The sequence below is a fragment of the Psammomys obesus genome, unplaced genomic scaffold (genome assembly GCF_907164565.1).
Source record: "Psammomys obesus unplaced genomic scaffold, mPsaObe1.curated_primary_1811, whole genome shotgun sequence".
Taxonomy (NCBI): domain Eukaryota; kingdom Metazoa; phylum Chordata; class Mammalia; order Rodentia; family Muridae; genus Psammomys; species Psammomys obesus.
This window is the reverse complement of record NW_026596051.1, coordinates 46,897,813-46,924,378: the sequence shown is the minus strand read 5'-3', so window position 1 is coordinate 46,924,378 and position 26,566 is coordinate 46,897,813. Positions and strand designations below refer to the sequence as shown.

The 26,566-nt window shown below is 43.7% G+C and overlaps 1 protein-coding gene across 1 annotated transcript; it reads left to right on the top strand.

Moving 5' to 3' along the window:
* The first annotated feature begins 3,465 nt into the window (after nucleotides 1-3,465).
* Nucleotides 3,466-25,484, top strand: Ugdh (UDP-glucose 6-dehydrogenase). Its single transcript, XM_055623962.1, has 12 exons — nucleotides 3,466-3,681; nucleotides 12,086-12,254; nucleotides 14,411-14,512; nucleotides 14,899-15,099; nucleotides 15,203-15,400; nucleotides 15,763-15,910; nucleotides 18,003-18,097; nucleotides 19,981-20,111; nucleotides 20,918-21,051; nucleotides 21,492-21,583; nucleotides 21,694-21,804; nucleotides 24,640-25,484. The coding sequence occupies exons 2-12, from the start codon at nucleotides 12,093-12,095 to the stop codon at nucleotides 24,745-24,747; spliced, it is 1,482 nt and encodes a 493-aa protein (XP_055479937.1). The 5' UTR covers nucleotides 3,466-3,681; nucleotides 12,086-12,092; the 3' UTR covers nucleotides 24,748-25,484.
* The last annotated feature ends 1,082 nt before the right edge of the window (nucleotides 25,485-26,566 follow it).

Genomic DNA, 26,566 nt, shown 5'->3' with positions numbered 1-26,566 from the left:
TTTGACTCTCAGTTGTGGGACATTTTCTGGTTTTGAAAGAGGGTCTCCTATAATCCAGGCTGCCTTAAAACTTGGTAGGTAAATCAGGCTGGCCTTTTTATTGTGGTGATCCTCCTGCCTCTGCCTTCTGACTATTTGGATTTTAGGACTGTCCCTCCATACCCGATCGAACTGAAGTTTTTGTTTGTTTTTACTCTGAGCCAGCAGGAAAAAAAAGATTTTGAGTGTGCCAGCTAGTTTTATGTCAACTTGACACTGAAATATGGGAACATCAATTGAAAAAAGGCCTCCATAAGAATAGGCTGTAGCCAAACCTGCAGGGCATTTCTTACCTATTGATAATTGAGGGACCATCGCATTGTGGGTGTCATCCCTGGGATGGTGGTCCTGGGTTCTATAGGAAGGCAGGCTGAGCAAGCCATGGGGAGCAAGCCAGTAAGCGGCACTCCTCCATGACCTCTGCATCAGCTCCTGCCTCCAGGTTCCAAGTTTGAATTCCTGCCTTGGCTTCCTTAATGGATATATAAGCCAAATAAACCCTTTCGTCCCCAAGTTGCTTTTGGTCATGATGTCTTTTTACAGCAATAGAAACCCTACTTAAGACATGAAGGGCTTCTTTCCTTTGCCATGACTCTTTAATTTTCCTCATCTTTCTATCCTAGCCTGCTAACTTGTGAGCTTTTCTGTCTTCCCTCTCCGGGACACTGTCTGACACACAATAGACACTTAAATGTTTGCTGGGTGAGTGAACTTTATTGACTGTACAACTGCTACAGAGCCGGTCACAGTTCTCATAGTCTTCAGCTAACTTTCCTTAGTACTTTTCCTAATTTGCTTCCTATTGTTGTGATAGGACTGTGACCAAAAGCACCTTGGGCATGAACTGTTTCTCTGACTTACAGGTCCCTTTACAGTCTGTCACTGAAGCAAGCCAAGGCAGGAACTCAAGCCAAAACCTGGAAGCAGGAATTGAAACACTCACAGTGACCTGGGTCACCCCATATCAATCATTAATCAAGGAAATGCAGATATGCAGGAGAGGCAGGTGGATCTCTGTGAGTTCTAGACCAGGCTGGTGCACAAAGCAAGTTTCAGGCAAGCTCAGGCAACATAGTGAGACCTTGTCTCAAAAACAAAAAACAAAACAAAACGAAAAAACTAAAAGCCCCACAGACCTGCCTGTAGGCCACTCTGACGGAGGTATTTTCAACTGAGGTTTCCTCATCACAGATGATGCAGTTTGTGTCAGGTTTACAAAGAAACTAACCAACAAGCAAGACACTCATCAATTTTCTTAGAGTTGCCATCAAGAAAGTAAATTATAGTAGCCAGACCCAGTGGCTCAGGCCTGCAATCCCAGCACTCTGAAAGGCAGAGGCAGGTGTATCTCTGTGAGTTTCAGGGCAGCATAGTCTACAGAGTGAACACAGGACAGCCAGGGCTACACAGAGAAATCCTGTCTCAAAAAACAGAAACTAAAACAAAACAAAACAAAAAACAACCCAAAAAAACTGTTTTTGAGCACGCGCAGACACGTATGTGCGTGTGCACCTAGAGGCCAAAAATCAGCAGTTGGCATCTTCCTCTTGCTCTCACCTTATTTTTAAAGTAATTTTTAGACAATTCCATACTTGCATGTAACGTATTTGGATTATATTCATCTCTCACTTCCATCTGTTATTCCCCTCCAGCTCCCTTAGGAACTCTCACTTTCGTTTTTTGTTTTGTTTTGAGACAGGGTCTCTGTGTAGCTGGCTGTCCTGGACTCCCTTTGTAGACAGGCTGCCCTCGAGCTCACAGAGATCTGCCCGTCTCTGCCTCCCAGAGCGCTGTGATCACGGGCATGCACCAGGCAACCTATGGCATTTTAATGTACTTTTAATTTTTCTAATTGCTTTTCCTATGAGGTGAAGTCAAGTAACCACATAACGTCTTTTGGCCAAGAACTGACTTCATATAGGGCAGTACCGTATTATACTGAGAACTGATGTAATTGCCAGCGTAATTTCAGTAAACACAGGATGATGTGGCAGAACAAATGTGCCTAACACACTTCTCAGAACATCATCGCCACCAGTGAGGGACAGGTATCTGTGCCTGGCTTTTTCCGTTGTTTTGATTTAAGGCTTAAGATGATCTTGAAGTAGCAAAAGAAATAAAACAACTCCACATTAAAAGTGGGCATGTTGGGCTGGAGAGAAAGCTCAGTGGTTAAGAGCATTGACTGCTCTTTTAAAGGACTCAGGTTCAAACCCCAGCACTCACAGGGCAGTTCATAACTGTCTGCAATTCCAGTTCCAGGGGATCTGACATTCTCACATAGTCATATATGGAGGCAGAACACCAACGTAAATAAAATATAATAATAGTTTTTTTTCAAGTGGGCGTGTCAGTAATCACTATTCCTGGGAGGCCAAGCAAGACCATCACTTCAAGTCCAAGGCCAGTCTGACAGAATGCCAGACCTCTGCACAGTGAGACCATGTCTCAAAAGACTCGCTTGGGCAGGCTAGATAATTTTACTTTTAAAAAGAAAATTTATGTGTACAAGTGTGTCTGTGTGTACCACGTTTGTGCTGGGGCCAGAGCGTGGTACCCTGGAGCTGGAATTCCAGGCAGTTCTGAGCCATCGGATGTCGGTTCCAGAGGGCTTTTCATACATTTGTAAAGGACGGGGACAGTGGGAGTGTTGATCTGTGAATCACAAGGCTCTGAGCTCAATCTCTACTACCACAAACGCACACGCATACACACCTACAAATGTCTACGTTGCACACGCCTTACTGGGTATCGTTCAGACAACTTCCCTTCTAGAATTTGCAAAGTTTTCCTAGAAAATACGCCCTTCAGGCATGGGCGCCCGGTTCTCTGGCCAGGCACCAAGGCGGAGACTGGTCCAGTCATGATGGAACTCAGCATCGTTTCCACTTGAGGCGTCTCCTTCCCAGACTCTGCGCCATCGGGATGGGATGTGACTAAACTCTGGGCAGCTTTCTGAAGGGCGCGGCGGACCCAGGGACTTGAAGGGCGTAGGAGGGTAGCGGAGGGCGGCCCGCAGAGTCAGGGGGGTTGAGAACCGATGCTCCGGCTCCATGATGAGGGGAAGGCCAGAAAGCCGGAAGACCTTTCTGTGGGCTCGGCCCCTGACCCGCCCTGGGCTCACGCGTGGCTCCCTTGGCAAACGCGCACCTTTCTCATCCCCGATTCCAAGGATCAAAGAGCATGGAATGAACCCGGGACACAACCCGCTTCCCAGCGAGCGGACCAGCCTACGGGACCCAGAACGCACACAGCCACGCCCAGAGCCGCTCGCAGCCGGTCGTGGGCGGAGCCAATGAGTTGGCTCGAGCTGATTCGCCCTGCTTCTCGGGGGGCGTGACCACACATTTCGGGCCCCGCCCCTTAGGCCGCTCCGGGTCCTGAAGGAAATAGAGGCCTGCCCCGGGGCCTGGGTCGGAGGGAGGCGGGGCAGCGCCGGGCGGTGGCTGAGTTCAGCGTCCCGGGAGGCCTGGCTGCGGGGGAATGAAGCCTCCGCCTTCCTCGGCAGAAGCATTTAAATACGGCCGCGGGCCCTGGACTTGGGCAGCGGCGGGCGGAGCGGGGTGTGGAGCCTGCGGCTTGGAAGACGCTTTCCGAGCGAACGGGATCCAAGCGGCCGCCGTGCTCCGGCCTTGGAAGTGGGTAAGCACCGATCCCCGCGGGATGCCCCCTTCTCCGGGCTGGGGTGTGCGCGCGGTCCCGGGCTGCTCTCCGCTCGCGGCGGGGCTCCTCACCGCCCTGTTCTGATCCCCCTCTTATGGGCCCGGCGGGAATCAGGTCGTGGGCTTGCAGCAGGTCAGACGAGTCAGGCTTTTGATTCACAACTCGTGCGTCTTCAATCCCGCTCTCATTCTTCCCACTCTCCGATTTGAAACGAACGAGATTTTCCCGCCGCTTCAGAAAGCCAAATGTCCCTCGGAGGAAAGAGTCGTCCTCTCTTTGGGGCCTAATGGACGGCTCACAGTCCTAGGCTTTGTTGGGGATTAGAGTCTGCTCACCTGGGGGGCCGCTGTTCTCCTCCGGTAGCCCCTAAGTGGAGAAAGCAAAGCTGCAAAGCCCCTTGAAGATCTAAGGCGTTTATCCTAATATATTGGTGTGTGTGGGGGTGGTCCTTGCAGTTCATTTTGGCCTCTGGAAGTAGGCCTAGACGTTCTACTTGATGTCAGGGAAGGCTTTTCTTGGGGGCTTCAGAGACGACGTTTTTCGTGAGATTTTGAAAATCTTCACGTACTGTCTATAAAATACAGTACGGTTGGAAAATCTGGTATAGAGAAAGGAGGGGCTATCTGGGAGAGAGCTCATACGTGGGGTACACAGAGGACTAACTGTTCATCCACTCACCTCAAAGGCAAGTCTTTGAGTTTTTTCAAATCCCCTAAGAAATGGAGAACAGTAGTCTGGTCTGTTTCTTCTGAGAGGTCTGGACCTGAAAGAGCTGAGTGTTTCTGCTCTGAGATGTGCTTTTGAGTACTCAGTTTCTAGTCTGGGCTGCATGCTACACAAACCTGGTTTGGAAAATACATCCTTTTTGCCCCCTTTATCTCTGTCTTGCTTTCTCTATCATACAGTCTAACCAGTAGGCATACTCTCTTTTTCCTCCTATTTCCACAGCTTTGTATCATTCCCGATAGACATAAAATTAAGTCTTTTGCAGTCGTTCCCCCTGTACCCCTACCCCCACCCCATGGATCAGACATCTCTTTAAGTGTGCTTCCAGGAAATGACTGAGTGAGGTTCCTGTATCCAGCTGTTTATCATACCTGCTGTTTAGTTGTTCAGTAGCTGTGAAAAGGGTGGCAAATGGATTCTATTCTGTCAGACTGCAGTATAGGACATTTTGCTGGCTATGAGTGATATTTTGTATCATGTTTATTTGAATTTATGATATTTTTACATGAACAGTAGTTTCAGGATGGTGTGGTATATCGTGATTCCCAATATATATTCCCAATATAAAGGCGAGGACTTATTTCAGAATGGCCTATTCACTAAGCAAACAGGCCCACTTTTCTCTCAGCACAGTGAGGGCCAGAGGGTAGAAATACAAGTAGAAATAGAAAACAATGAGATGAGCCTGCTGGTAAAAAGCACGTGCTGTACAAGCCTGACAGCCTTGAGTTTGATCCCCAGAACCCACAGTGAGAGGAAAGCCTGGACCCCCAAAAGTTGCCCTCTGACCTCCACACGTATGCCATGGCCTGCATACCATACACACAAAGCAAAACACTAAAATTATGAAAAAAGAAAACAATCTGTGTCACAGAAACTGTATTGATAACATTGTATCAAGCTCCATATTAACGTTTATTGAGCATTTTATTGAAACTTCCAAGTGACTTTATTTGATTTGAGTCGATTGCACATCTATCCGCATGAGTAGTTTTCCATCCATTGTTATGAAGAAGTTGGACTTCATAGGAAAACTAGCAAGGCAAGGGTACCAACCCAAAATGAAGACCGAATACACTACTGAGTGTAGTGGCCCATGCCCCTAAATCACGGTTCCCAGGGGGCGGAGGCTGAAGGATCATCACCAGTTCCAGGCCAGCCTAGGCTGCAGAGTGAAACCTTGTTGAGAGACAGAGAAGTGGGTATGTGTGGAGGAGAGGAAGAGGAGGAGGGAGGGAGAAAGCACCCACTCGGAGGGCACAGGTGCAGCTGGCAGCAGTAACTATTGCTTACGAAATAAAGGAAGATGAGAAGTAGCTTGAGGACTGGGGAGTGGAACACGGGGTGGAATGTTTACCTAGAAGGCTTGAATCCCTGGATTTAATCCCCAGCTCTATGGAAGCAAATAATATTAGTGGTAACTTGATGTCATTCTTTAGGTGGCTAAAGAAGGTGGCTATGGAATTAACTTGTAACCCTGAAAGATACTCTGAACCACCCATACATAGAAATTCTACTTACTAGCTTTCCTCTTTTCTTATGTGTTTGGGTGTCTTGACAGCATGTATGTCTGTACCATGTACATGCCTGGTACCTGTAGCCAGAAGGCATCAGATTCCCCTGAAACTTGAGTTGGATGGATGGTTGTGAATTACCATGTGTGCTGGAGTTTAAACCTGGGTCCTCTGGAAGAACAGCAAGTGATAACAGTCACTGAGCCATCTCTCCAGCCTGGAAGGATGTCTTAATATGTGGTGGTTCTGATTCAGTTTTCTGAACCTTGAAGATGAACCTGTAGGCCCAGAGTTAGTTAGGGTTTAGATGTTGATTTACGGTATGTAGCTTACAAAGGGACTGAGCCAATACACTACAGTGGAGCTTTGCCATCACAGTAGACGATTTTATTACAGGGCCTGGACAGTGGCCCTTGGTATCCTTGGGAGATTGGTTCCAAGGACTACTGCAAATGCCCACATCTGGGAATGGTCAAGTCTTTTAAATAAAATGCTGCCATATTTATTTTCCTGTAGCCTATGCATGTGCTCCTGAATACTTTAAATCATCTCTAGGTTACATATGATACCTAATATAATGGAGCATCATGGCACATACCTATAATCCTAGCATAGTAGAGGTGATCATGAGCACAAGACTAGCCCAGGTGACATAGCAAGTTCAGGCCAACCTAGGCTGCCTAGGGAAACCTTGTCCCAAAACAAACAATGAAAGTAATACTTAATATAATATAGATAGTTCTATCTTATTGTTTAGGGGAAAAGAAGAAAGAAAAAAAAAAACATGTTCGGTAGAGAGTTATGTTTTTTGGTTTTTTTTTTTTTTTAAGATGGGTCTCACTGTGTCTCAGTGACTAGCCTGGAACTTAAAATGTCGATCAGGATGGCCTCAAGCTTGCTTCTGCTTCCCTACTGCTAGGATTAAAGATGTGTGCCATTACATCTAGCCTCTAATTTTACACACACACACACACACACACACACACACACACGAGCAGAGTTACCTGATTCTGTGGGTGTAGAACCTGTGGGGACAGGATCAACCATATTTGTACCTGAAATCTAGGCCATCTGTTTCTGGTAGTGTAGTTTCTGGGAATTCAAATTCATAAAGCATTAGAACAGAGAATTTTGAATAAATATGCTGTTCAAGCTTGGAAAATTCTATTCCTGTCTCCACTTCCTTGGAACCAGAAAATTTCTCTTCTCCAGATTCCATGTCACTGTTCTTTTGTATAAAAGTAAATATCATATCAAATATTGTGTTGTCTTGTTCCTAGCTCTTTCAGGCTCCAGACTTAAATCCACCCCACCTATCTGGCTCATAAGCACTCCTCCCTCTCCTAACACAGAGTAGGCTTTAATTGTAGTGGGTGCCTCTAACTAGGATGGTTCCATTCAACTATGTAGATTGCTACTAGGTTCTTGCTGTCTTGCTCTCCTGAGAGAGATGTTCATGAGCTACTTGTAATGTAGTCACACTCTAGGAGACAGCTGTTGCCTCTCACTACTCATTAGTACTCACTGCTGCGCCACAGCGGACTCCTCACTTCTCTGTGTTTATTCTTTTACTCTTATCTAGAATGTTCTTTCTGGTTTCCTTTTCTCCCCCTTAAATCCTACCCATTCTCTAGGCTCAACTTCTTCTTCTGATTGAGATGACCCTTCTCTGCCTCTTCCCACCTTTTTTCCCTCCTAATTTTTATTAATTGAGGGGGGTTATGTGTGTGGAGGTCAGAGGGCAACATTCAGAAGCCAGTTTTTTCTTTCTCCCTTATGTGGGTTCCATGGACTGAACTCAGGCCACTAGGCTTGCTTTACCCTTTGGACCATCTCAGGGTCCCTCTTCATCCTCAGTCGTCCTTGAACTTGGATATTCATTTTGCCTTCCAGCTGATTATTATTTTTATTATTTTATCATTTAGCCATTTTACTTGGATAGGATTCCTTTCTCCTTTTTGTTTTTGAGACAGGGTTTCTCTGGGTAGTCCTGGCTAACCTGAAACTCATTGTATAGACCAGGCTGGTCTCAAACTCAGAGATCCACCTGCCTCTGCCTCCTGAGTGCTGGGATTAGAGGTGTGGGCCACTACTGCCCACCTTCTTTTTCTCTTTTAAGTCATCATAAATTGTCATGTTTCAGAGGGCTGTTCTCTATTCTAAAGTCTCTTACCCACAGTTTCTTGGTCTTTTCTCTATTTGTGTATTTCCTCTATAGGACACTCAACACAAAAGCCATGATTTTGTTTCTGTGCTCCTTAGTATATTGTGATTGTGTGAGGGCAGGGACTGAGCTGTCTTGCTTACTATTGTACACATAGCTTCTATCTATCTATCTATCTATCTATCTATCTATCTATCTATCTATCTTCCTATTTATCTGGTTTTAAAAAGATGTATGTATGTATGTATGTATTTATTTAGTATGTGAGTACAAGTGCCCTATCTGCATGTACACCTCCAGGCCAGAAGAGAACATCAGTTCCCAGTATAGATGGTTGTGAGCCACCATGTGGTTGTTGGGAACTGAACTCAGGACCTCTGGAAGAACAGACAGTGCTCTTAAGCACTGAGCCATCTCTCAGCCCCTATTTGTTATTTGTTTTTTTAAGGACAAGTTTTCTCCGTGTCGCCTTGGCTGGCCTGGAACTCGCTTTGTACACTAGGCTGGCCTCAAACTCATATAGATCCGTTTGCCTCTACCTCCACAGTGCTGAGACCAAGTATGTACCTCAACTCCCAGCTTGGAAACATTACTTTTTTGTGATGAGGGAAAGACTAGGTCCTGGAATAAGTTGAAGTACTTTTTCTGAAAGCAGATGCCCAAGGTTCTCTTCTATAGAGGGAGGACAGCTGCGCTGAAGTTTGGAAGCGTGTCTCCCCTTAGGTAGGAGAGTTTCAGAAGATTCCTTGGAGTTTAGCTACTTAGCGTTCTCAACATCATCTTTCCCATCTAGACTAGGGGAAGCAAGATGGGTGAGGCAAGGAAAGTTGGGTGACTGCCAGAAGTCAGGTTGGGTACCCTTGGTATTTTTACTCAGGCAAATCTTGCAATCCTAGAAGTTTTTTTTTTTTAATTATTTAATTTTATTTTATGTGCATTAGTGTGAAAGTGTCAGATCCCTTGGGATTAGGATCAGATAGTTGTGAGCTGCCATGTGGGTGCTGGGAATTGAACCCAAGTCCTTTGAAAGAGCAGACTGTGCTCTTAACCACTGAGCCATCTCGCCAGCCCCTAAAAGTTCAATAGAATGTTTTATTTCTATAGCTTTACAACTGCTAACAGAAAACTTTTAACTCACTTATTTAAGCAATTAAGGAATCTACTAGACTTAGGATTACTATTTCCTAGTAAAATGTACCTTATAGAATGCATCATAACCATTAAAAATGAGAATGTGATTGTATAATACTGTAAATAAAAGACTATGCCAGGCATGATGGTGCACACCTTTAATTTCAACACTTGGGAGGCAGAGTTTGAGGCCAGCCTGGTCTACATAGTGAGTTCCAGCTCAGCTGTATAATGGAAAACCCCTGTCTCAAAAATGTCCTAATCTGCACACATAGGCATGAGTGTGAACTTGGGCAAATGAACACTGGGAGTGTACAAGGAACAAGCTGCTGCCTGGGAAGCAGAGCCAGGGGGGATGGATAAAAGGCTTCTTCATCTGTATTTCCTTGCAGCATTTTACTGTGGCATTGACAGGAGTACTTGGCTGGTAAAAGCTCTTTCTACCAAGGCTTGACTACTTGGGGAACTAAAACTTTGTGGTTTTTGCTTTGTTTTTGTTTTTGCAATACTAAATATCTAATGGCCTCACTTCATACATGCTGGGCAAACACTCTTTCACCGACCCACAGATACATTCTTGCGGAGCACTCTGATTAGGCTAACCCAGAGTACCTTCTCTGACCGATGCAGGAATCCATAATAACCTGTTAAGCTCTCTGATCACTATTTTTCTTCTCTTTGGGTTTCATGAATGGGCTGGATTCTGTGATGTCTGAGATCTTGGCAGAAACTGAAGTAACTTGTCATTTTGGTGGTAATCATGGCAAATAAGCAGACAATCATATACACAAGTCATTTCTTTCTAAACCTTTAGTATCAATCACTTCCCCTGATGCCCATTGAAAACTTCGTAAGATCATACAACAGTACTGATAACTGCAGAAATTACCCTGCCAGGTGTTGCAGGCGGTTATTGATATTTACTGTTGGTTTATCTTCTAGTAAAGCTGCTGCTAATCTTAAACAGCTGTATAACCAAATCACCACACAGAGACTGGGTTTTTAGTTAACCTAGAACACAGTGCTGGGCAATATTTACTCCCTCCTAAACCTCCAAGCCCTCAGTTTCCTATCATTTAGATTTCCCACATTATACTTATACTTGCTTTTTGTGAAATCTTAGGTCTGGTTCATCCTCGATGTCCTCCAAGATCTCTCCTACAGCTCTGCTCTCCTAGTTCTCCTAGCTCTCCTCTTGCCCCTTCTCCTCCCACTCCTCTCCTCCTGCCTTCTGGCTCCTCCCCTCTTTCCTGTCCTCTGGCTCCTCCCTGCTCAACATTGTGTCTAGTTGCTTTATATTGTCCTGTTTACACAAGAGTTGAGACAGGATGCTTATAATGAGTATCACAATGCAATATCCGGATTGAAACCAGAGAGTTGGGGGTGGGGTGGGGGAGAAATCAGTATTTGAATGAACAAAGGTAAGGTGTATACATTAAAAAAAAAAAAAAAAATTACACCAACAGCGAGGCTAGGGAGATAGCAAGTCAGTAGAGTACTTGCTATGAGAGCCTGAAGACCTGACTTTGGATCCCAGCACCCAGTAAAAGCTATTGTGCAATACACACCTGTACCCCAGGGTTGCGGATTCAGCCTTGCTAGACCAGCTCCAGGCTCAGTAAGCTCCTGTCTCAGAAAAATTGGTAAAGAGCAATAGAGGAACACAAAGTGGCCTCAGGCCCCTGCATGCCCACACAGAAGTGTGCAAACCAGCACACACACGAACATTCAACACTACTTTCCTTTATCCTTTTCCCTTTTTCTGATTAAAGGTGAAATACAGTTTAAAGATTTTTGTGCAGTACCCAAAGAGAAGCTGTTGATGCCAACTAAGTATTTAAGGGGTATTTTGGTCTATTTTCTGCTGGGGAACACCTGAGATGAATGATTTATAATGAACAGGAATTTCTTGGCTCCGGCTACTAGAGGTTGGCAAAACCAAGATGGAGGGGCTGACACCTGGCACCAGGCTTTTTTGCTGTGTCATTCCCTGGTGGAAGAATAAAAGAGCATGAGATCAAACCTGTAGCCTTAAGCCCTTTTATAATAGGCATTAATCCACACTGAGGAAAACTCCAGCTTTTACGCCCCACCTACCAGCACTTTTGCCTTGGGAATTAAGATGCCCACACAGTTTTTGAGGGATATGTTTAAGCCAAGCAGAAGCATAATCTTAGAGGCTAGGTCTGCTCGTGGAACTAATCTAAATATCTGTGGCAATCTAAACCTGTTGAAAAACTCACCTTTGTAGGCTCACATATAAGGGAGAATTGCACTGATAGGTAAATTTATCCTGGGGCTTTCCCTTTGTAATTCAAGCTACCCTGGGTTAGATGACCACCACCTTCCTCCTCTTCCTGTTCTTCCTCTTTCTCCTCCTCCTTTTCCTTCTCCTCTTCTTCATCATCTGTTTTTTATTTTTGATTTTTCATGACAGTTTCTCTGTGTAGGCCTGGCTGTGCTGTCCTGGAACTCACTATGTAGACCAGGACGGTCTCGAACTCACATCTGCCTGCTTCTGCCTCCCAAGTGCTGGGATTAAAGGAATGCACCACCACAGCCTGGTGGTGCACTAATTCTTGACTTTCTATCAGGACATTATAATCTTAGGGCATTTGCAGTAATAACAGTTGTTATAAATTTTACCTTTTTTTTCTTTTCCAGCGAAGTGGAGAAGAAGCCAAGTCATCTAATTGGAATGTTATTTTTCACTCACAATTTTCGTAATTCCTATGAGTAAGCGTAGGACATGGTTCCAGATATCGGACAGTTTTGTGATGAAGATGCCAGTGATTTGTCCAGATTTTCTGTTTTCAATCCTAAAACATTTTTAATTGTTCCCTTTTAGTTCAGTCATGGTTGAAATTAAGAAGATCTGTTGCATTGGTGCGGGCTATGTTGGTGGACCCACATGCAGTGTCATTGCTCATATGTGCCCAGAAATCAGGGTGACAGTTGTTGATGTCAATGAGTCAAGAATCAATGCATGGAATTCTCCAACCCTTCCTATTTATGAGGTAAATTATATATTAAACAGCTTTGTTCTTATGCTTGTTGTTTTCTTATTGTGTTGATTAACTATTTTGTATATATATATTAACTATTTTGTTATTGTGAAATATATATGCAACCAATTCAATGAAAAAAAAGTCTGGCTGGGCCTGAGTTCTCTCTCTCTCTCTGCAACCTGTCTCTCCATGACTGTCCTGGTAAAACTGCTTCCGCTCTCCCTGTGCATTGCCCCTTAAGTAGAAGAGAAGAGAGAGGGCAGGGAAGTTTTACTAGGACAATAACGAGACAGTTTGCAGAGAGAGAACTCAGGTGAGGACTGAAGAAGCCAGGAGATTAGAGCAGATTGCTTCAGTCAGTTTGAAGCCAAGCAGAGCAATTCAGAGGCCAAGAGAGAAGCCGGGTTGAATAAGTCAGCTGGGAGAGTTTGAGCAGAACAGCTGAGTTGAACCAGCCAGAGAAGGACGGTGAGCTTATTAAGCAGTAATTCTCAGAGGCTGAAAATATTCTAGGCCTAGGTTAGACTGTGCAGAGGCTGGAAGCTTCCAGGACTGGGCCTAGGTTAGCAGAAGGAGGTGATAAGCCAACTGGCCTTGCCGTGTCTTTTAACTTCCTGTTCATTAACCCATCCTTCCTTGCTCTCTTTTTGTTCTCTCCTGTTTTTTGGTTAGAGAAATTGGTTTGCTGTGGAAATTTTCAGAGTGCATTTTCCTGGGTAACTCCTGAGTCCCTTGAGTATTTTAACTTATTTTTCTGTATCTTTTATTGTCTGTAAATAGCTTGTTAAATCTAGAAGATAGCTCTGATCAGGCTTAAGCTTAATTTTGTTTTATTTGTTTTCTCTCTGGGAGGCAGAGGCAGGCAGATCTCTGTGAGTTTCAGGTCAGCCTGCTTTACAAAGTGAGTACAGGACAGCCAAGGCTACAGGAAGAAACCCTGTCTTGGGGGCGGGGGAATAAAAACTTTTGGACTGACAAGATGGATCAGTGGATGAAGGTGTGTTCCACCAAGCCTGATGACCTGAGTGTGATCCCCAGACATAGTAAAAGGAGAGGGCTCCCAAGGTCTTCTGCTATCTACGTGTTCACCATGGTACCCACACCTCCATACCCATACCCATGAAGTAAAGATAGACTTGTTATTTTTCAAGACAGGGTTTTCTGTTTAGTTCCAGCTGTCCTGGAACTCTCCCTGTAGACTGGTCTGTCTTGAACTCACAGAGATCCATGTGCTTCTGACTCTCAAGTGCTAGGATCAAAGGTGTGCACCATTACCAGGTTCCTGACCTTTTTTTTTTTTTTTTTTTTAAGATTTATTTATTATTTATACAGTATTGTCTGCTTGCATGCCTGCACACCAGAGGAGGGCACCAGATCTCACTATATAGATGATTGTGAGTCACTATGTGGTTGCTGTGAATTGAACTCAGGACCTTTGGAAGAACAGACAGTGCTTTTAATCTCTGAGCCATCTCTCCAGCCCCAGGTTCCCGATTTTTAACATAAATATATCACCAATGAAATTTCATGGGAAAAAGTAAAGATTTTAAGTGTTTCTTACAGTAGGGCTTAGAAAAATACATACTGATGTCTGTCCGTATAAAGTAAGTCTGTATAAAGTAAGTACTGACTTTTGCAACCATCTCTGTGGTATGAATCATGGGGAGCAGAGGACTGCATTCATCGTGACAGTGCAAAGTCTTTTCTTGAAATTGCAGGGCCTTGAAGGGTGTGATAATTGATTTGGAGGAGTTAATGGTTAATGTATCACCCAGGTACAAGGTAAATAATGACAAAGCATTTGGAGCTGCTGATCTTTGTGCAAGTTCAGCTTTGCTTCCTTTAGTGATGACATCCTATGTTACTGTGTTCTGTGTATGATCCCCCTTTGTTTCTTTTTAGTTTCTCACAGGACCTTCCAACGTAGCCTGGTCTGACCTCAAATTCTCTTGTAGCTCAGCCTTGCCTCAGCCTTCTAAGTGTCAGAACTACAAGTGTGTACCACATGCCCAGCAGTCCTCAGCCAGCCTAAAGATACTACTTGGAAATCCAAACCTCTAAGTCACAGCACAACTTTCCCTTCAACAAAGTTGATTCTTGTTGTTGTTTACCGCAGGACTGACAATACTGTGTGTTCAACTCCTTTTCCTTTTTTCCTTCTCCAGCCTGGCCTAAAAGAAGTGGTTGAATCTTGTCGAGGGAAAAATCTATTTTTTTCTACCAATATTGATGATGCCATCAGAGAAGCTGATTTAGTATTTATTTCTGTAAGTAGTTTGCTTTGCCATGTGATTTTAAAAATATTCCTGTCTGTGACAGCTTCTTTGTTTTATGTTTATTAAGCCACAGTGCTCTTAAGTGTGATAATATATTGCACATGGTGGGCAGGCGCCTTTAGAGTGAGGACCTGTGTTCACTTTTGTCTCCTGGCCTCAGCTTGGACCCTGCCTGCCTTCACTAGTATCTGGCACATGTAGGCAGCTTCTCCACAAATGAGCTGTTTAGATGCTTCCAGCTGCTTCTTTCAGTGGTTTTATTTGTAAAATGTGTTGTTCTGTGAGAGTTAAGACCGTGACTGCGGCTGCTTAGTTAACTGATAGTCTGGGCACTGTTTTGAAAGCACTCTGTTCTTCATCCCAAATGTTTTCACCAGGTAAACACACCAACAAAAACCTATGGGATGGGGAAAGGCCGGGCAGCAGATCTGAAGTACATCGAAGCTTGTGCTCGCCGCATTGTGCAAAACTCACATGGGTACAAGATTGTGACCGAGAAGAGCACAGTCCCCGTGCGTGCAGCAGAGAGCATCCGCCGCATATTTGATGCCAACACAAAGCCCAACTTGAATTTACAGGTACGAAGAAAGAAGCGCAGAGTGATTCTTCTTAGGACAAGACTGACGCTTCGAGTTACCCACAGCTCATTCTAGCCTTCCTTCCCTTGTACTGCTCCTCCAGGTACTGTCCAATCCTGAGTTCTTGGCGGAGGGAACAGCCATCAAGGACCTAAAGAACCCAGACAGAGTCCTGATTGGAGGGGATGAGACCCCCGAGGGCCAGAAAGCTGTCCGGGCGCTCTGTGCTGTGTATGAGCACTGGGTTCCCAAGGAAAAGATCCTCACCACCAACACTTGGTCCTCAGAGCTGTCCAAATTGGTTAGTGCACATCTTGCAGCTCTTTGTTAGCATCGTGATTGTGTTTAGACAGGGCGTCCATCTTCCTCAGGCCAGCGCCAAACTCAAAATCCTGCTTCAGCTTCCTGAATGTGGGGATTGCTGCACGCGCGCGCACGCACGCACAGGTTGTTTTGCTTTCTTTTTTCAGGGCTGTCGATTAAACCTAACGCCTCATGGGTCAGTCAAGGTCTCCACCGCTGCGTGACCTTCCAAACGTCCGCTGTCTCCTCACATCAGTGTCTCGTGTCTGCTTAGTAACTTGCATCACCTCAATGAAATATACTGACATACAAAAGTTGGTTGTTACCCATCATCTTCTCTCCTTTCTGTTTTATCTAAAGGCAGCAAATGCTTTTCTAGCGCAAAGGATCAGCAGCATTAACTCCATAAGCGCTCTGTGTGAGGCAACAGGGGCTGATGTGGAAGAGGTGGCAACAGCTATTGGAATGGACCAAAGAATTGGAAATAAGTTCCTGAAAGCCAGTGTGGGTAAGTAAAAATTCTTCTCTATATAAAATAGGTTACTAAAACTTCCAGGTTTATTGAAAAATTTTTTTTTTCTTTTTTTGTTCCCATGGCTTACTAGGCATGTGTACCATAGGCACAAATTCAGGCAAAACATTTGTACACATAAAATAAATCTTAAAAAAAAAGTTAGAAGATGACTTCTGTAAGGTGGTTCAGTGAGCAAGCTGACAGGAGCGCACCTGTCCCCACGCCTGGTGACTTGAGTTTAAACTCACATGCTAAAAGGAGAGGACAGACTCCTCGAGTTGTCTGCTGGCTTCCATGTAGTGCCTTCCCAAATGGGTTGTAAAGATTGAGTGAAATTGGGCATACTGTGTGCATCTCTTATCTTTGCTGTTAAGAAGTGGAGGTAGGACGATCAGGAGCTTAAGGCTAGCCTCTGTTACGTAAGTTGCCCAGGGTGCCCTTGAACTTGTGGAGCCAAGGCAGGCTATGAGTCTTCTATGCTCCTGTGTCAGCCTTCAAGGTATTTGGGATTACAGGCATGTGTCACCTGGCCTGGCCACAGAAGAGTTGCCCTTAGCCCAGTCTGTAAATCCAACTTTACACTAGCCATATACTCAGTTCTTATTATTTGTGGTAGTTAGGCTGTATTATAACACTGAAAATACTTTATAGGGCTGGAGAGATGGCTCAGCCATTAAAGGCTAGGCTCACAACCAAAAAAAATACTTTAAAAAATACTTTACAGAACACTGAGTGAAACGCTGTCTCAAAAAATACATAAAGGGAGTTAGGAAATGGCTCAGTATTATGAGTGCTTGCCTGGCATGCACGAGGCCTTGGGTTCAATCCCAGCAGCGTGTGTGTACACACACACACACACTCATACAAAGTCGGCATTGCTGAGGCTAGACGTCACTTCCTCCTACTAGCTTCCCTGCCCTTTTTCATGTTTTCTCTGACTAAAAACAGCTGCTGTTTACATAAGATATGTGTTGTGGGCTATATTAGTACTTTATCTCCTTTAAGTTTGTTTTTTTTTTTTTTTCTTTCAAGACGGTTTCATACAGCCCAGGCTGACCTTAAATTTGCTATGTAGTTGAGGTTGGCCTCAAACCCCTGATCTTCCTGCATTACCTCTCACAATCCAGAAACACAGATATATAAAACTACATTTTGCATTTTTATTGCTGATGGTCCTTATAAGAAGTTGTTGTAATTTTGTTTTTAGAAAGTATTGAGGTTCAAGCAAAGTTTTGTAACTTGCTCAGAATCATATGATCCTGCGGCCAGATTTTCTGATACTAAAGTCTTTGCCTTCCTGCTGCGGCCTGAATTGTACTGGCTCAAAGGTGAGATAACATACCGTGGGCCACAGCCTATCTCTTGTCTTTGGCTACTATGGAACTGCAGTGACAGAGGTTAACAGTTGTGGCAGAGATTTTATGGTCCACAAAGACCAAAATGTTTACCATCTGGCCCTTTACCTTAAAAGTTTACTAACTCTGCAATAAAGTAGTCGATATAGGGCAATCACGGTAGATAGTGACAGAAGAAATAGATTAATGTAAAGGAAAGGTCAAGTGGGGGCTGGAGAAGTGGCTCAGAGTTAAGAACATGTGTTCTGTGGATGACCTGTGTTTATTCCCAGCACTCCCACGGTACTCTAAACCAGCCGTCCCTCTTCTAACCTCAGAGGAGGAGATGTGCCTATGTACATGCAGGCAAAACACTCACACATTAAAAATTAAAAAAAAAAAAAATTAAAAAAATACACACACACACACTTTCTTAAGAGGAAAAAGGTCAGATATAGCTTTAATGAAACCTGTGTTAGGGAACTATTTGATAATTACTTGAAGAACTGATTTATTATCTATAAATGTCACATGATTTATAAACTGCTTTTTTTTATTTTTTTCACCTTGATACAGGGTTTCATGTAGCCCAGCCTGGACTTGAACTCACTATGTAGCAGGAAAAATTTCTGCTTTCTGAATTTTATTACTTAAAATCTAAATAAAAGTCACCGATGTTGTGTAAGCTTTATCATAGGATTTAGTTTCTGGATATTACCTGAAAATATTGTCAGCTTATTTTGTTCCCTCAGGTTTTGGTGGGAGCTGCTTCCAAAAAGATGTTCTGAATTTGGTTTATCTTTGTGAAGCTCTGAATCTGCCCGAAGTAGCTCGTTACTGGCAGCAGGTATATATATCTTTGAGGTCAATAACTTATGATTGATTGTAATTAAACATGGTACCCTTGATGAAATGATTTTGACAGAACTTGTTTCAGGAACTCAATTTATTTATTTCAGATTTATTTAATGAGAATATTTTCCTAGTCTTTTTTTGTTTTTTCCTAGTCTGCTATGATGGACATTTTTGATACATTAATACTTCTCATTTTATAGGTTAATTTGCTCCCAGAATAAGTCAGGAAGTAATATTATCCTTTATATTTGGGGGTATGTGTTTGAGACTTGTCTCACATAAAAGGCTGGTCTTGAACTTGCTGTGTAGCTGAGCGTGACCTTGAACACCTACTCCCTCTGCCTCCTCCTCAGTGCTAGAGTACAGGCATTCTCTATCATAAGTGTCAGGGTCTCACTGTGTAGTCCAAGCTAGCCTGGAAGTTGGTGTGAAGCATGCTTTTCTATCAAACTAAAGAACCCACATTGTAATATTTTTAAGTGGTTTGCATCTCTGGATACTTTCCTTCTCTTCTTGGAGTTCACAGAGCTAAAACAGGAACCCTTCCTAGCTTTTCAGGTGCTTGCTTCTTCTGGGGACTCTTTAGGAGCACTTTGCATCATGCAGAATCTCATTTAGTCCTCATCACTAGCAGTGCCCCTGTTTTTAGATGAGAGAAGACACTGTGAGAAATAACGTAGTTTGGCTAAAGTACTGGCCAGGTTATGTACCTTTCCCAAACGTTTCCCCCAAATTCATAATCTCAGATTTCAGCAATAGCCGTAGGCAAGTCTATAGAGAGGGCTCACTTTTTGTGTATTTCACTCAGCCTAGAACGTGGCTTTATCTTGCCATTCACTGTGTAAAAAAATGCAAATGAAGTCCTTATTTTTCAACACTTTGGGCTTTTTTTCAAGCTCCCAAAACATGAGATGATCCCTGGAAGCTTTTGAAAAAGCCTCCTCTTTCCCCTCTATCAGCAACTTCAACTTAGCAGATCAGTCAGAAGCTCTTAGGATAGTTGGTCGAAAGTGTGTCCGGAACTGTGGTGGCACAGTTTGAGCAGAAGCAGCTCTCCCTCAGTGCAGTGCCTGTTCTTAGCCAGTTTCATCTTGTGGTGAGCTTTGGTGAATGGTGACTTGCAGCATATGTGGGAATGCGTGGAGGGATGATTGCTTACCACCTCCTTCCCTTGGGAGTTTAGGAAGCTGGCTGGGGTGGGGGGGATTAATTTAGATTGGCCCTGAGGCTGGATCTCAGATGCCTTCAGAATTCAAGTCTAGCTGTGTTCCCCATCTTTTCATCCACCCTAGCTTTACTCATGGAAGGTCAAGTCAAAAGAAAATGAACATTTTTAGGAAGGTTCTAAGAAAGGGAATTGGATTTTCTTTGTGTTTTGTTTTATTTGAGACAGGGTTTCTCTGTGTAGCCTTGGCTATCCTGGAACTCATTCTGTAGACCAGGCTAGTCTAGAACTCAGAGATCCTCCTGCCTCTGCCTCCCAGGTGCTGGGATTAAAGGTGTGTACCACTACCTCTTGGCAGATTTTCTTATTATTATTTTCAATTATTTTATTTATTTGTTCACTTTTCAAAAGATAGGGTTTCTTATAGGGTTTCATATAGCCATGGTTGTCCTGGAACTTGCTCTCTACACCAGGCTAGCCTGGAACTCAGAGATTTGCCTGCCTTCCAAATGCTGGGATTAAAGGTGTGTGCCACCATGTCTGCAATTGGTGGATTTTTAATTTTTGGATTTAAATCTAAATAACAATGTTTGGTAAATTGTGTCATTAGTGTGTAAGCCATACATTTGTACAATAGAATTTACTGTGAAACCATATGCATGTCCTAGACTACCCTTTTGTGAGCTGACATTGTATACATGTGATTTCAGGTCATAGACATGAATGATTACCAGAGGCGGCGGTTTGCATCGCGGATCATAGACAGCCTATTTAATACAGTGACGGATAAGAAGATAGCTATCCTGGGGTTTGCATTCAAAAAGGATACTGGTGACACCAGGTACTGGGTCTTTAAAACACTAAAAAATAAGTTTACCTGTGTTTACCTAGTCCTCAGGGTATTAATCTCAGGAGGTAGAGGCAAAGACAGGCAGATCTCTGTGAGCTGGAGGCTAGCTAGCCTGGTCTACATAGCAAGTTCCAGGCCAGCCAGGGTTGCATGATAAGGAGTGTGTGTGCACACGTGCACACGCCATGGTGTGTGTGTGATGGTCAGAGGATGACTTAGAGTAGTCAGTTCTCTCCTTCCATGACAGGAGCCACTTTACCCGCTAATTTATCTCACTGGCTCTCTTTAAAACATGTCAGCCAGAAGTAGATAAAAGTACTTGTAAGTGTAAGGGGCTCAACATGGTGGAAGGAAAGACACCCCTGCAAACTGTCCTCTGACCTTCACTTTGGCACCATTGCAGGTACACATGAATGTACACACACACACAAATAAATGTAAATATAAAAGAACAATTAAACAAAAAACATTTCAACCCCTTTGAGGGTGTGAGGGTGTTGAACCTTTCATCTTATCCCAGTCTTTCAGTGGTAGAAATGAATGGAAGTACATGTGTACATAGATGTGTGTGTATGTGTTTTCTACAGCATTTTATTCTCTATCACATAAAGAGTACCAGGAGAGAGCTATCACCATGGTGCCACACTAAGCAGAGAGGGCCTGAGTATCTCCTCTGTGTGTGAGACAGAGAATAAAAAGCATCTGTGTCCTCACCAGTTGACCTAACTTAGCCTGTATCTTAGATCTCCTGGTATTAGAGTGTGTCATTTAAACAATGCTGATTTTTTCTCCTTCAGAGAATCCTCCAGCATCTACATCAGCAAATACCTGATGGATGAAGGTGCACACCTCCATATATATGATCCAAAAGTGCCCAGGGAGCAAATAGTCGTGGATCTTTCCCATCCAGGGGTTTCAGTGGATGACCAAGGTAGGACTTTGTTCCAGAAATTATTTTGGCTATGAACCCACACAACTGGTTTTTTGTTTGTTTGTTTGTTTTTCTTTTTCTTTTTTTTAACTTTTAGTAGCTGCCTTTCTGTCAGTTATTGCCAGTGGCTTTCGGTATTCAGCCTTGTTTCTCTAAAATTTAAACTCTTAGGTATTATGTTCTCAGCTTTGAGTTGAGGTTGTCAGCTGTGTTTTAACCCAATAATTTTTGCAGGGCCCAGGCATAGCTTGGTGGTGCTTCACAAAGCCCCAGGGACTCCTAGGAAATACTTCTGAAGAGTGTTCAGGGTGCTTCTAGTTCCCCGCCTTCCCATCCATGCACAGATTGTTCACTCTGCCACTCCTTCCACAGTGCTCTTGTTACATCTCCTCAGGTGACAGTGTCTCATTTCTCTCTTGGTTGTCGCTGCTGTTTTATAGTGTCCAGACTGGTGACCATTTCCAAGGACCCATATGAAGCGTGTGATGGCGCCCATGCTCTTGTCATCTGCACTGAGTGGGACATGTTTAAGGTGAAGTCTCAGAGATTCCATTAAGAAAAATCCTAGCGGTGCCCAGTGTGAGCACAGTGGGGCATGTGCCCACCGTCAGGGTCTAGTTGCTCACTTGTATGTCTGCATAGGAACTGGATTATGAACGGATCCATAAGAAAATGCTGAAGCCAGCCTTTATCTTTGATGGAAGACGTGTCCTGGACGGGCTGCACACTGAACTGCAGACCATTGGCTTCCAGGTAATCGCGGTCTGGGCTGGCTTTTGGTTTGGTTGCTTTGCTCTTGTCGTGATTTCTTCATTTTCTTTATTACTGTGTGTGTGTGCACGCACACGGGCGTGCATGCATGATTGGGTTGGGGGCGGGTGTGGAGGCCAGTTCTGGCCTTTGACCTTCTCCCTGTCCCAAGTGCCTTTACCCCTTGGGCATCTAATTGCCCTGGTCAGTTTCTAAACCCATCAGGTGCTTAAGAATGGTCATATTTTCTAACTTAGCAGTAAGATAAGCAGGACAGGAGGTCCATCCTCTGGGAAGTTCTGGATGTTTTGGTAACTGTTCCACTCCTTCCCTGTTTGTGACATAAAGTTGGCCTCCTTTATTTACCATCTAGGGAGGCTTCCAGTGCCTAGCACTGGAAACAGCATGTGCCCCATCTCACCTCAGCCATAAAGGTTAAGTAAGAAGACAGTGTGGTTCCATGGTGCACTGTTGTTACTTACAGTTCAGTGAAGCCCTTGGTGAGGGGTGGGGTTGGATTGTGGGTGGCCCCTGAGGAAATGCTTTACTGTGGTGGCAACACTGTTTCCTTGTGTGAGAATAGCTATAGCATCCATCTCACTAGGCACCGACCTGTACCTCTCACTCAACGTTGTCTCTATGCTCTGAGAGCTCTGAAGGAAGTCTATGGGTTTCCTGAGGCTAGCTCTCTTGTCATTCAAGTTCATCCATGTGGGGCTTGGGAAAACTAACAAAACCTGCCAAGTGCAGTGCATTGGTGTGTCCCACCCATCAGCCCGGCCAGAGTTCTGTAGAGTACTCACAAGTAGTTACCCTGGACCTCCTGGAGCACTGTGGACCCGGAGTAGAGGCTCCTGGCAGGAAAAGTTAGGGAGGAGGGCTGCCAGTATGGCTCCACGCTCAGCATGGCCTCAGCAGCGGCTTGCAGGCCCTAGGAAGACCTTATCTACTCACCAAAAATGCTGGATCTGGTTTCTTTAACCTCTCACTCACTTGTTAAAGGGCTGTTTCTCTGCTGTTTGTGAGACACAGGGTTTCAGCAGTCAGCTGTCAACTTTGTTAGCTGCTTGGAAATCCCTCCATCCTGCCCTCCTTCAGGACTCTTTTTCTGGGTTGTGACTTAAACTCAGGAGTGTTATCTTTTAAATGTTACTTCCAAAACACATGTAGAAAGATACATTTTTAAAATCATTTCAGCGGCTGTGGTTTGCCGGCACTCTGGAGGCAGAGATAGGTGGATCCCGAGTTTGAGACCAGCCTGGTCTACATAGTGAGTTCCAGGACAGCCAGAGACACCCTGTTACAAAAATAGATGATTGAATGAATGAATGCTACAATAAAAGTCTGGAGGGGTGACTCTGTGGTTAAAAAGCACTTTCTGCTCTTGCAGAGGACCTAGGTTCATTTCCAGCACCCACATGGTGACTCACAACCATCTCTAAGCCCAGTTATGAAGGATCTTCTGGCCTCCAATGGCACCAAGCACACAAATGCACATGCATAGGCAAAACACTCACATACATAAAATCAAAGCCAATGATTTTGAGCTCTTTGAAAATTTGACTTACCCTAGTAAGATTTTCTTTTTTTAATTCAGCTAGATGTGGTAACATTTTGCTATAATCCCTGCTCTTGGGAGGTAGAAGCAAGAGAAGCAGTTCAAGGCTGTCTTCTGCTGTATAGGTAGTTCTAGGCTTGCCTGTGCATCATACCCTGTCTCCATGAAATAAAACAGGAAATGGAGTCACTAAATAAGGGAGAATGTAGAAGTCACTCAGTAAGATAGTAGATTACTAGAAAGCAGACATCCTTTGTAGTAAGAGTCAGAACTAAAAAATTTTTTTCTGGGTCTGGAGAGATGGCTCAGAGGTTAAGAGCTTCCAGAGGTCCCGAGTTCAATGCCCAGCAACCACATGGTGGCTCACAACTATCTGTAATGAAATCTGGTGCCCGCCTCTGGCCTGCAGGTATACATGCAGAAAGAACATTGAATACATAATAAATAATTTTTAAAAGTCTTAATTTTTTTTTTTTTTTTTTTCCTGAGAGGCAGAGGCAGACAGATCTCTGTGAATTCGAGGCCAGTCTGGTCTATAAAGGGAGTTTAGGACAGCCAAGGCTACACAGAGAAACCCTGTATCAAAAAACCAAAATAAAGATAAAAATTAATTTTTAATTCAAGAAATAGAAAAATTGAGTAGTCTGTTTTTCTTTACTAGAGGGGAGGTAAGCTCACACTGCTTAGTGGTTGCACGGGGCTGGAGAGGTGGCTCGGTGGTTAAGAGCACTGAAGGCTCTAACCTCAGTCTTAGCACCCACATGGGCAGTCAGCGGTCTGATGGCCTCCAGTGTGCAGGTGTGCGTGCAGACAGAGTACCATATACATACAAACTGAGGTGCTTGTGTCTTTTTTAGCTTGATGACTGCAGGCGCTAGTGTGTGCCCAGTGCTCCAGCACGTGGGAGGCAGGAGGGTTTGTGAGTTAGAGGACAGTGCTTCATAGCAAGACACTGACTCTGTAAGCCCAAGCAAAGCCCAAGACAGCGAGGTAGGGCGGCACTTGATTCTAGAAACACAAGAATAAAGGAGCCAAAATCTCTCAGCAACTCAGATGACTTGAAAAAGTTTCTTGGCTGGTCATGGCGGCACAGGCCTGTAATCCTAGCACCCTGGGAAGCAGAGGTGAGTTGGAGGCCAGCCTGGTCTATAAAGGGAGAAACACTGTCTTGAAAAACCGAAAAAGAAAAAGCTTCTGGTCTTCCCTTACCTCTCTGCATTACAGAGCTTTTACATATGTGTGCTGTGATTAATAGTTCTATTTTTTTTTTTCCTCTTCAGATTGAAACAATTGGCAAAAAGGTATCTTCCAAGAGAATTCCATATACTCCTGGTGAAATTCCAAAGTTTAGTCTTCAGGATCCACCTAACAAGAAGCCTAAAGTCTAGACATAGCCATTTTACCCGTGATTATTTTGGTTCTTCAGGGTGGCCAGTGTCTGTGTGACATTAAATGGTAAATGACTACATGTTTTTAAGGAAACAAAAATATTTTTTTAATCATCAAATTTATACTAGCTGTATGGGTGTTAGCATATCAAGTAATTATGAATCTAGAGTAATTTTTACATATTTTTATATTATTGTCCTCTCAGTTGTTGAATGGATGGAAAGCAATCATGTTGGTTTAAATGTTGTCAGTTTTTATAAAATAAAAATGAAACTTGGAACACTTTTTAGCATTACAAATTGTCCACAGACTGTAATCAGAATGAGAGAAAGGTAGTCTCCTTTTCCTGTGTGTTGATTTGTGTGCTCATTATTAAATGGGATTTTGAAGCCATGAAATCACTGTGCTAGTATATATGGACTAGTTAAAGTTCTGTGGCTTTTTGTTTTAATGAGATATGTCATTAGTGGTTTTAAATGTTTTTTGGTTTTTCCCAAAAGACCACTGTGCATTTCCTTCCACCTTGAATTTTTTTTTTTTTTTTAATTTAACCTGAGAAGAAACTTGGTAGTATGGTGTATTTGGTTCTTTGTTTCTTAGCTTTTGCCACTGATGGTTATTTTTACAGCCTATGAGTCAAAAAATTGTTTCCTTTATTTTGACTTTTTATTTCTATTACATTCTAATTTTTTTTCTTTTAAGCAAGAACTAATAAAATCTCCTGTGTAAACTAAAAGATTTTCCAAGCTACATCTATCTTCTTTATGTTAGTTCTGAACTGTTTATTTGGAGTGGATGTGAGAAGGGTATATGCCAAATGGTATGCACGGTTTACACACTGTATATACACATTATACACAGACCATGTGTGAGTTGTCAGAAGACAACTAGCAGTGGTCAGTTCTCTCCTTCCATGTGCGTCCTGGCTTTGAACTCAGGTTTGACAGCAAGCGTCTTCACTCAGCCAGCTCAGCATTTTTAAAAATATTACATGTATTGGTCTTATTTTCTTTGTGTGTGTGTGTGTGTGTGTGTGTGTGTGTGTGTTATAAGACACTCTGGGGGGCTGGAGAGATGGCTCAGTGGTTAAGAGCACTGTCTGCTCTTCCAAAGGTCATAAGTTCAATTCCCAGCAACCATGTGGTGGCTCACAACCATCTGTAATGTGAACTGATTCTTCTGGCAGGTGTAAACGCAGATAGAACACTCATATGCATTAAATAAATAAATAAAAAGTGACTTTCTTGTTAAAAACAAAAAAAGACACTCTGGGGTGACTGTTCCAACATTCCATAGCGTGAGTTCTGGGGGCTGGACCGCGGTCAGGGTCAGTGGTAGGCACCTTCCCTCCCTGAGCCATCTTGCTTGCCCAGCAAACAGCCAAAGAATTTTTGTGTGCGCTCTCATTTGCATTAAAATTTTTATGTTTACTTATTTTTTTAAATATTTATTTAATGTATATGAATGCTCTATCTGCATTTACACCCACACGACAGAAGAGGGTATTAAAGGGTACAGATGGTTGTGAGCCACCATACACTTGCTGGGAATTGAACTCAGGACCTCTGGAAGAGCAGCCAGTGCCCTTAACCACTGAGCCACTCTCCAGCCCCGTTTACTTATTTTTATGTGTATGAGTGACCTCCTCCATGTATGTATGTGCACTGTGAGCACGGCACCTGGGGAAGGCAGAGAGAGGGTGGCATCACAGCCCCCGGGGGCTGGAGTTATGGATGGCTCTAAGGCACCATGTGTGTGCTGAGAACTGAACCCAAGTCCTCTGCAAGAGCAGTTAAGGCGGAGACATTTCTACAGCCC

Bases quoted from the DNA above. Each gene is read 5' to 3' on its own strand.
- Ugdh (XM_055623962.1), top strand. From the start codon at position 12,093: ATGGTTGAAATTAAGAAGATCTGTTGCATTGGTGCGGGCTATGTTGGT. The intron at 14,513-14,898 runs GTAAGTAGTTTG...TGTTTTCACCAG, and splicing joins CTGATTTAGTATTTATTTCT to GTAAACACACCAACAAAAAC. The intron at 21,805-24,639 runs GTAATCGCGGTC...TTTCCTCTTCAG, and splicing joins TGCAGACCATTGGCTTCCAG to ATTGAAACAATTGGCAAAAA.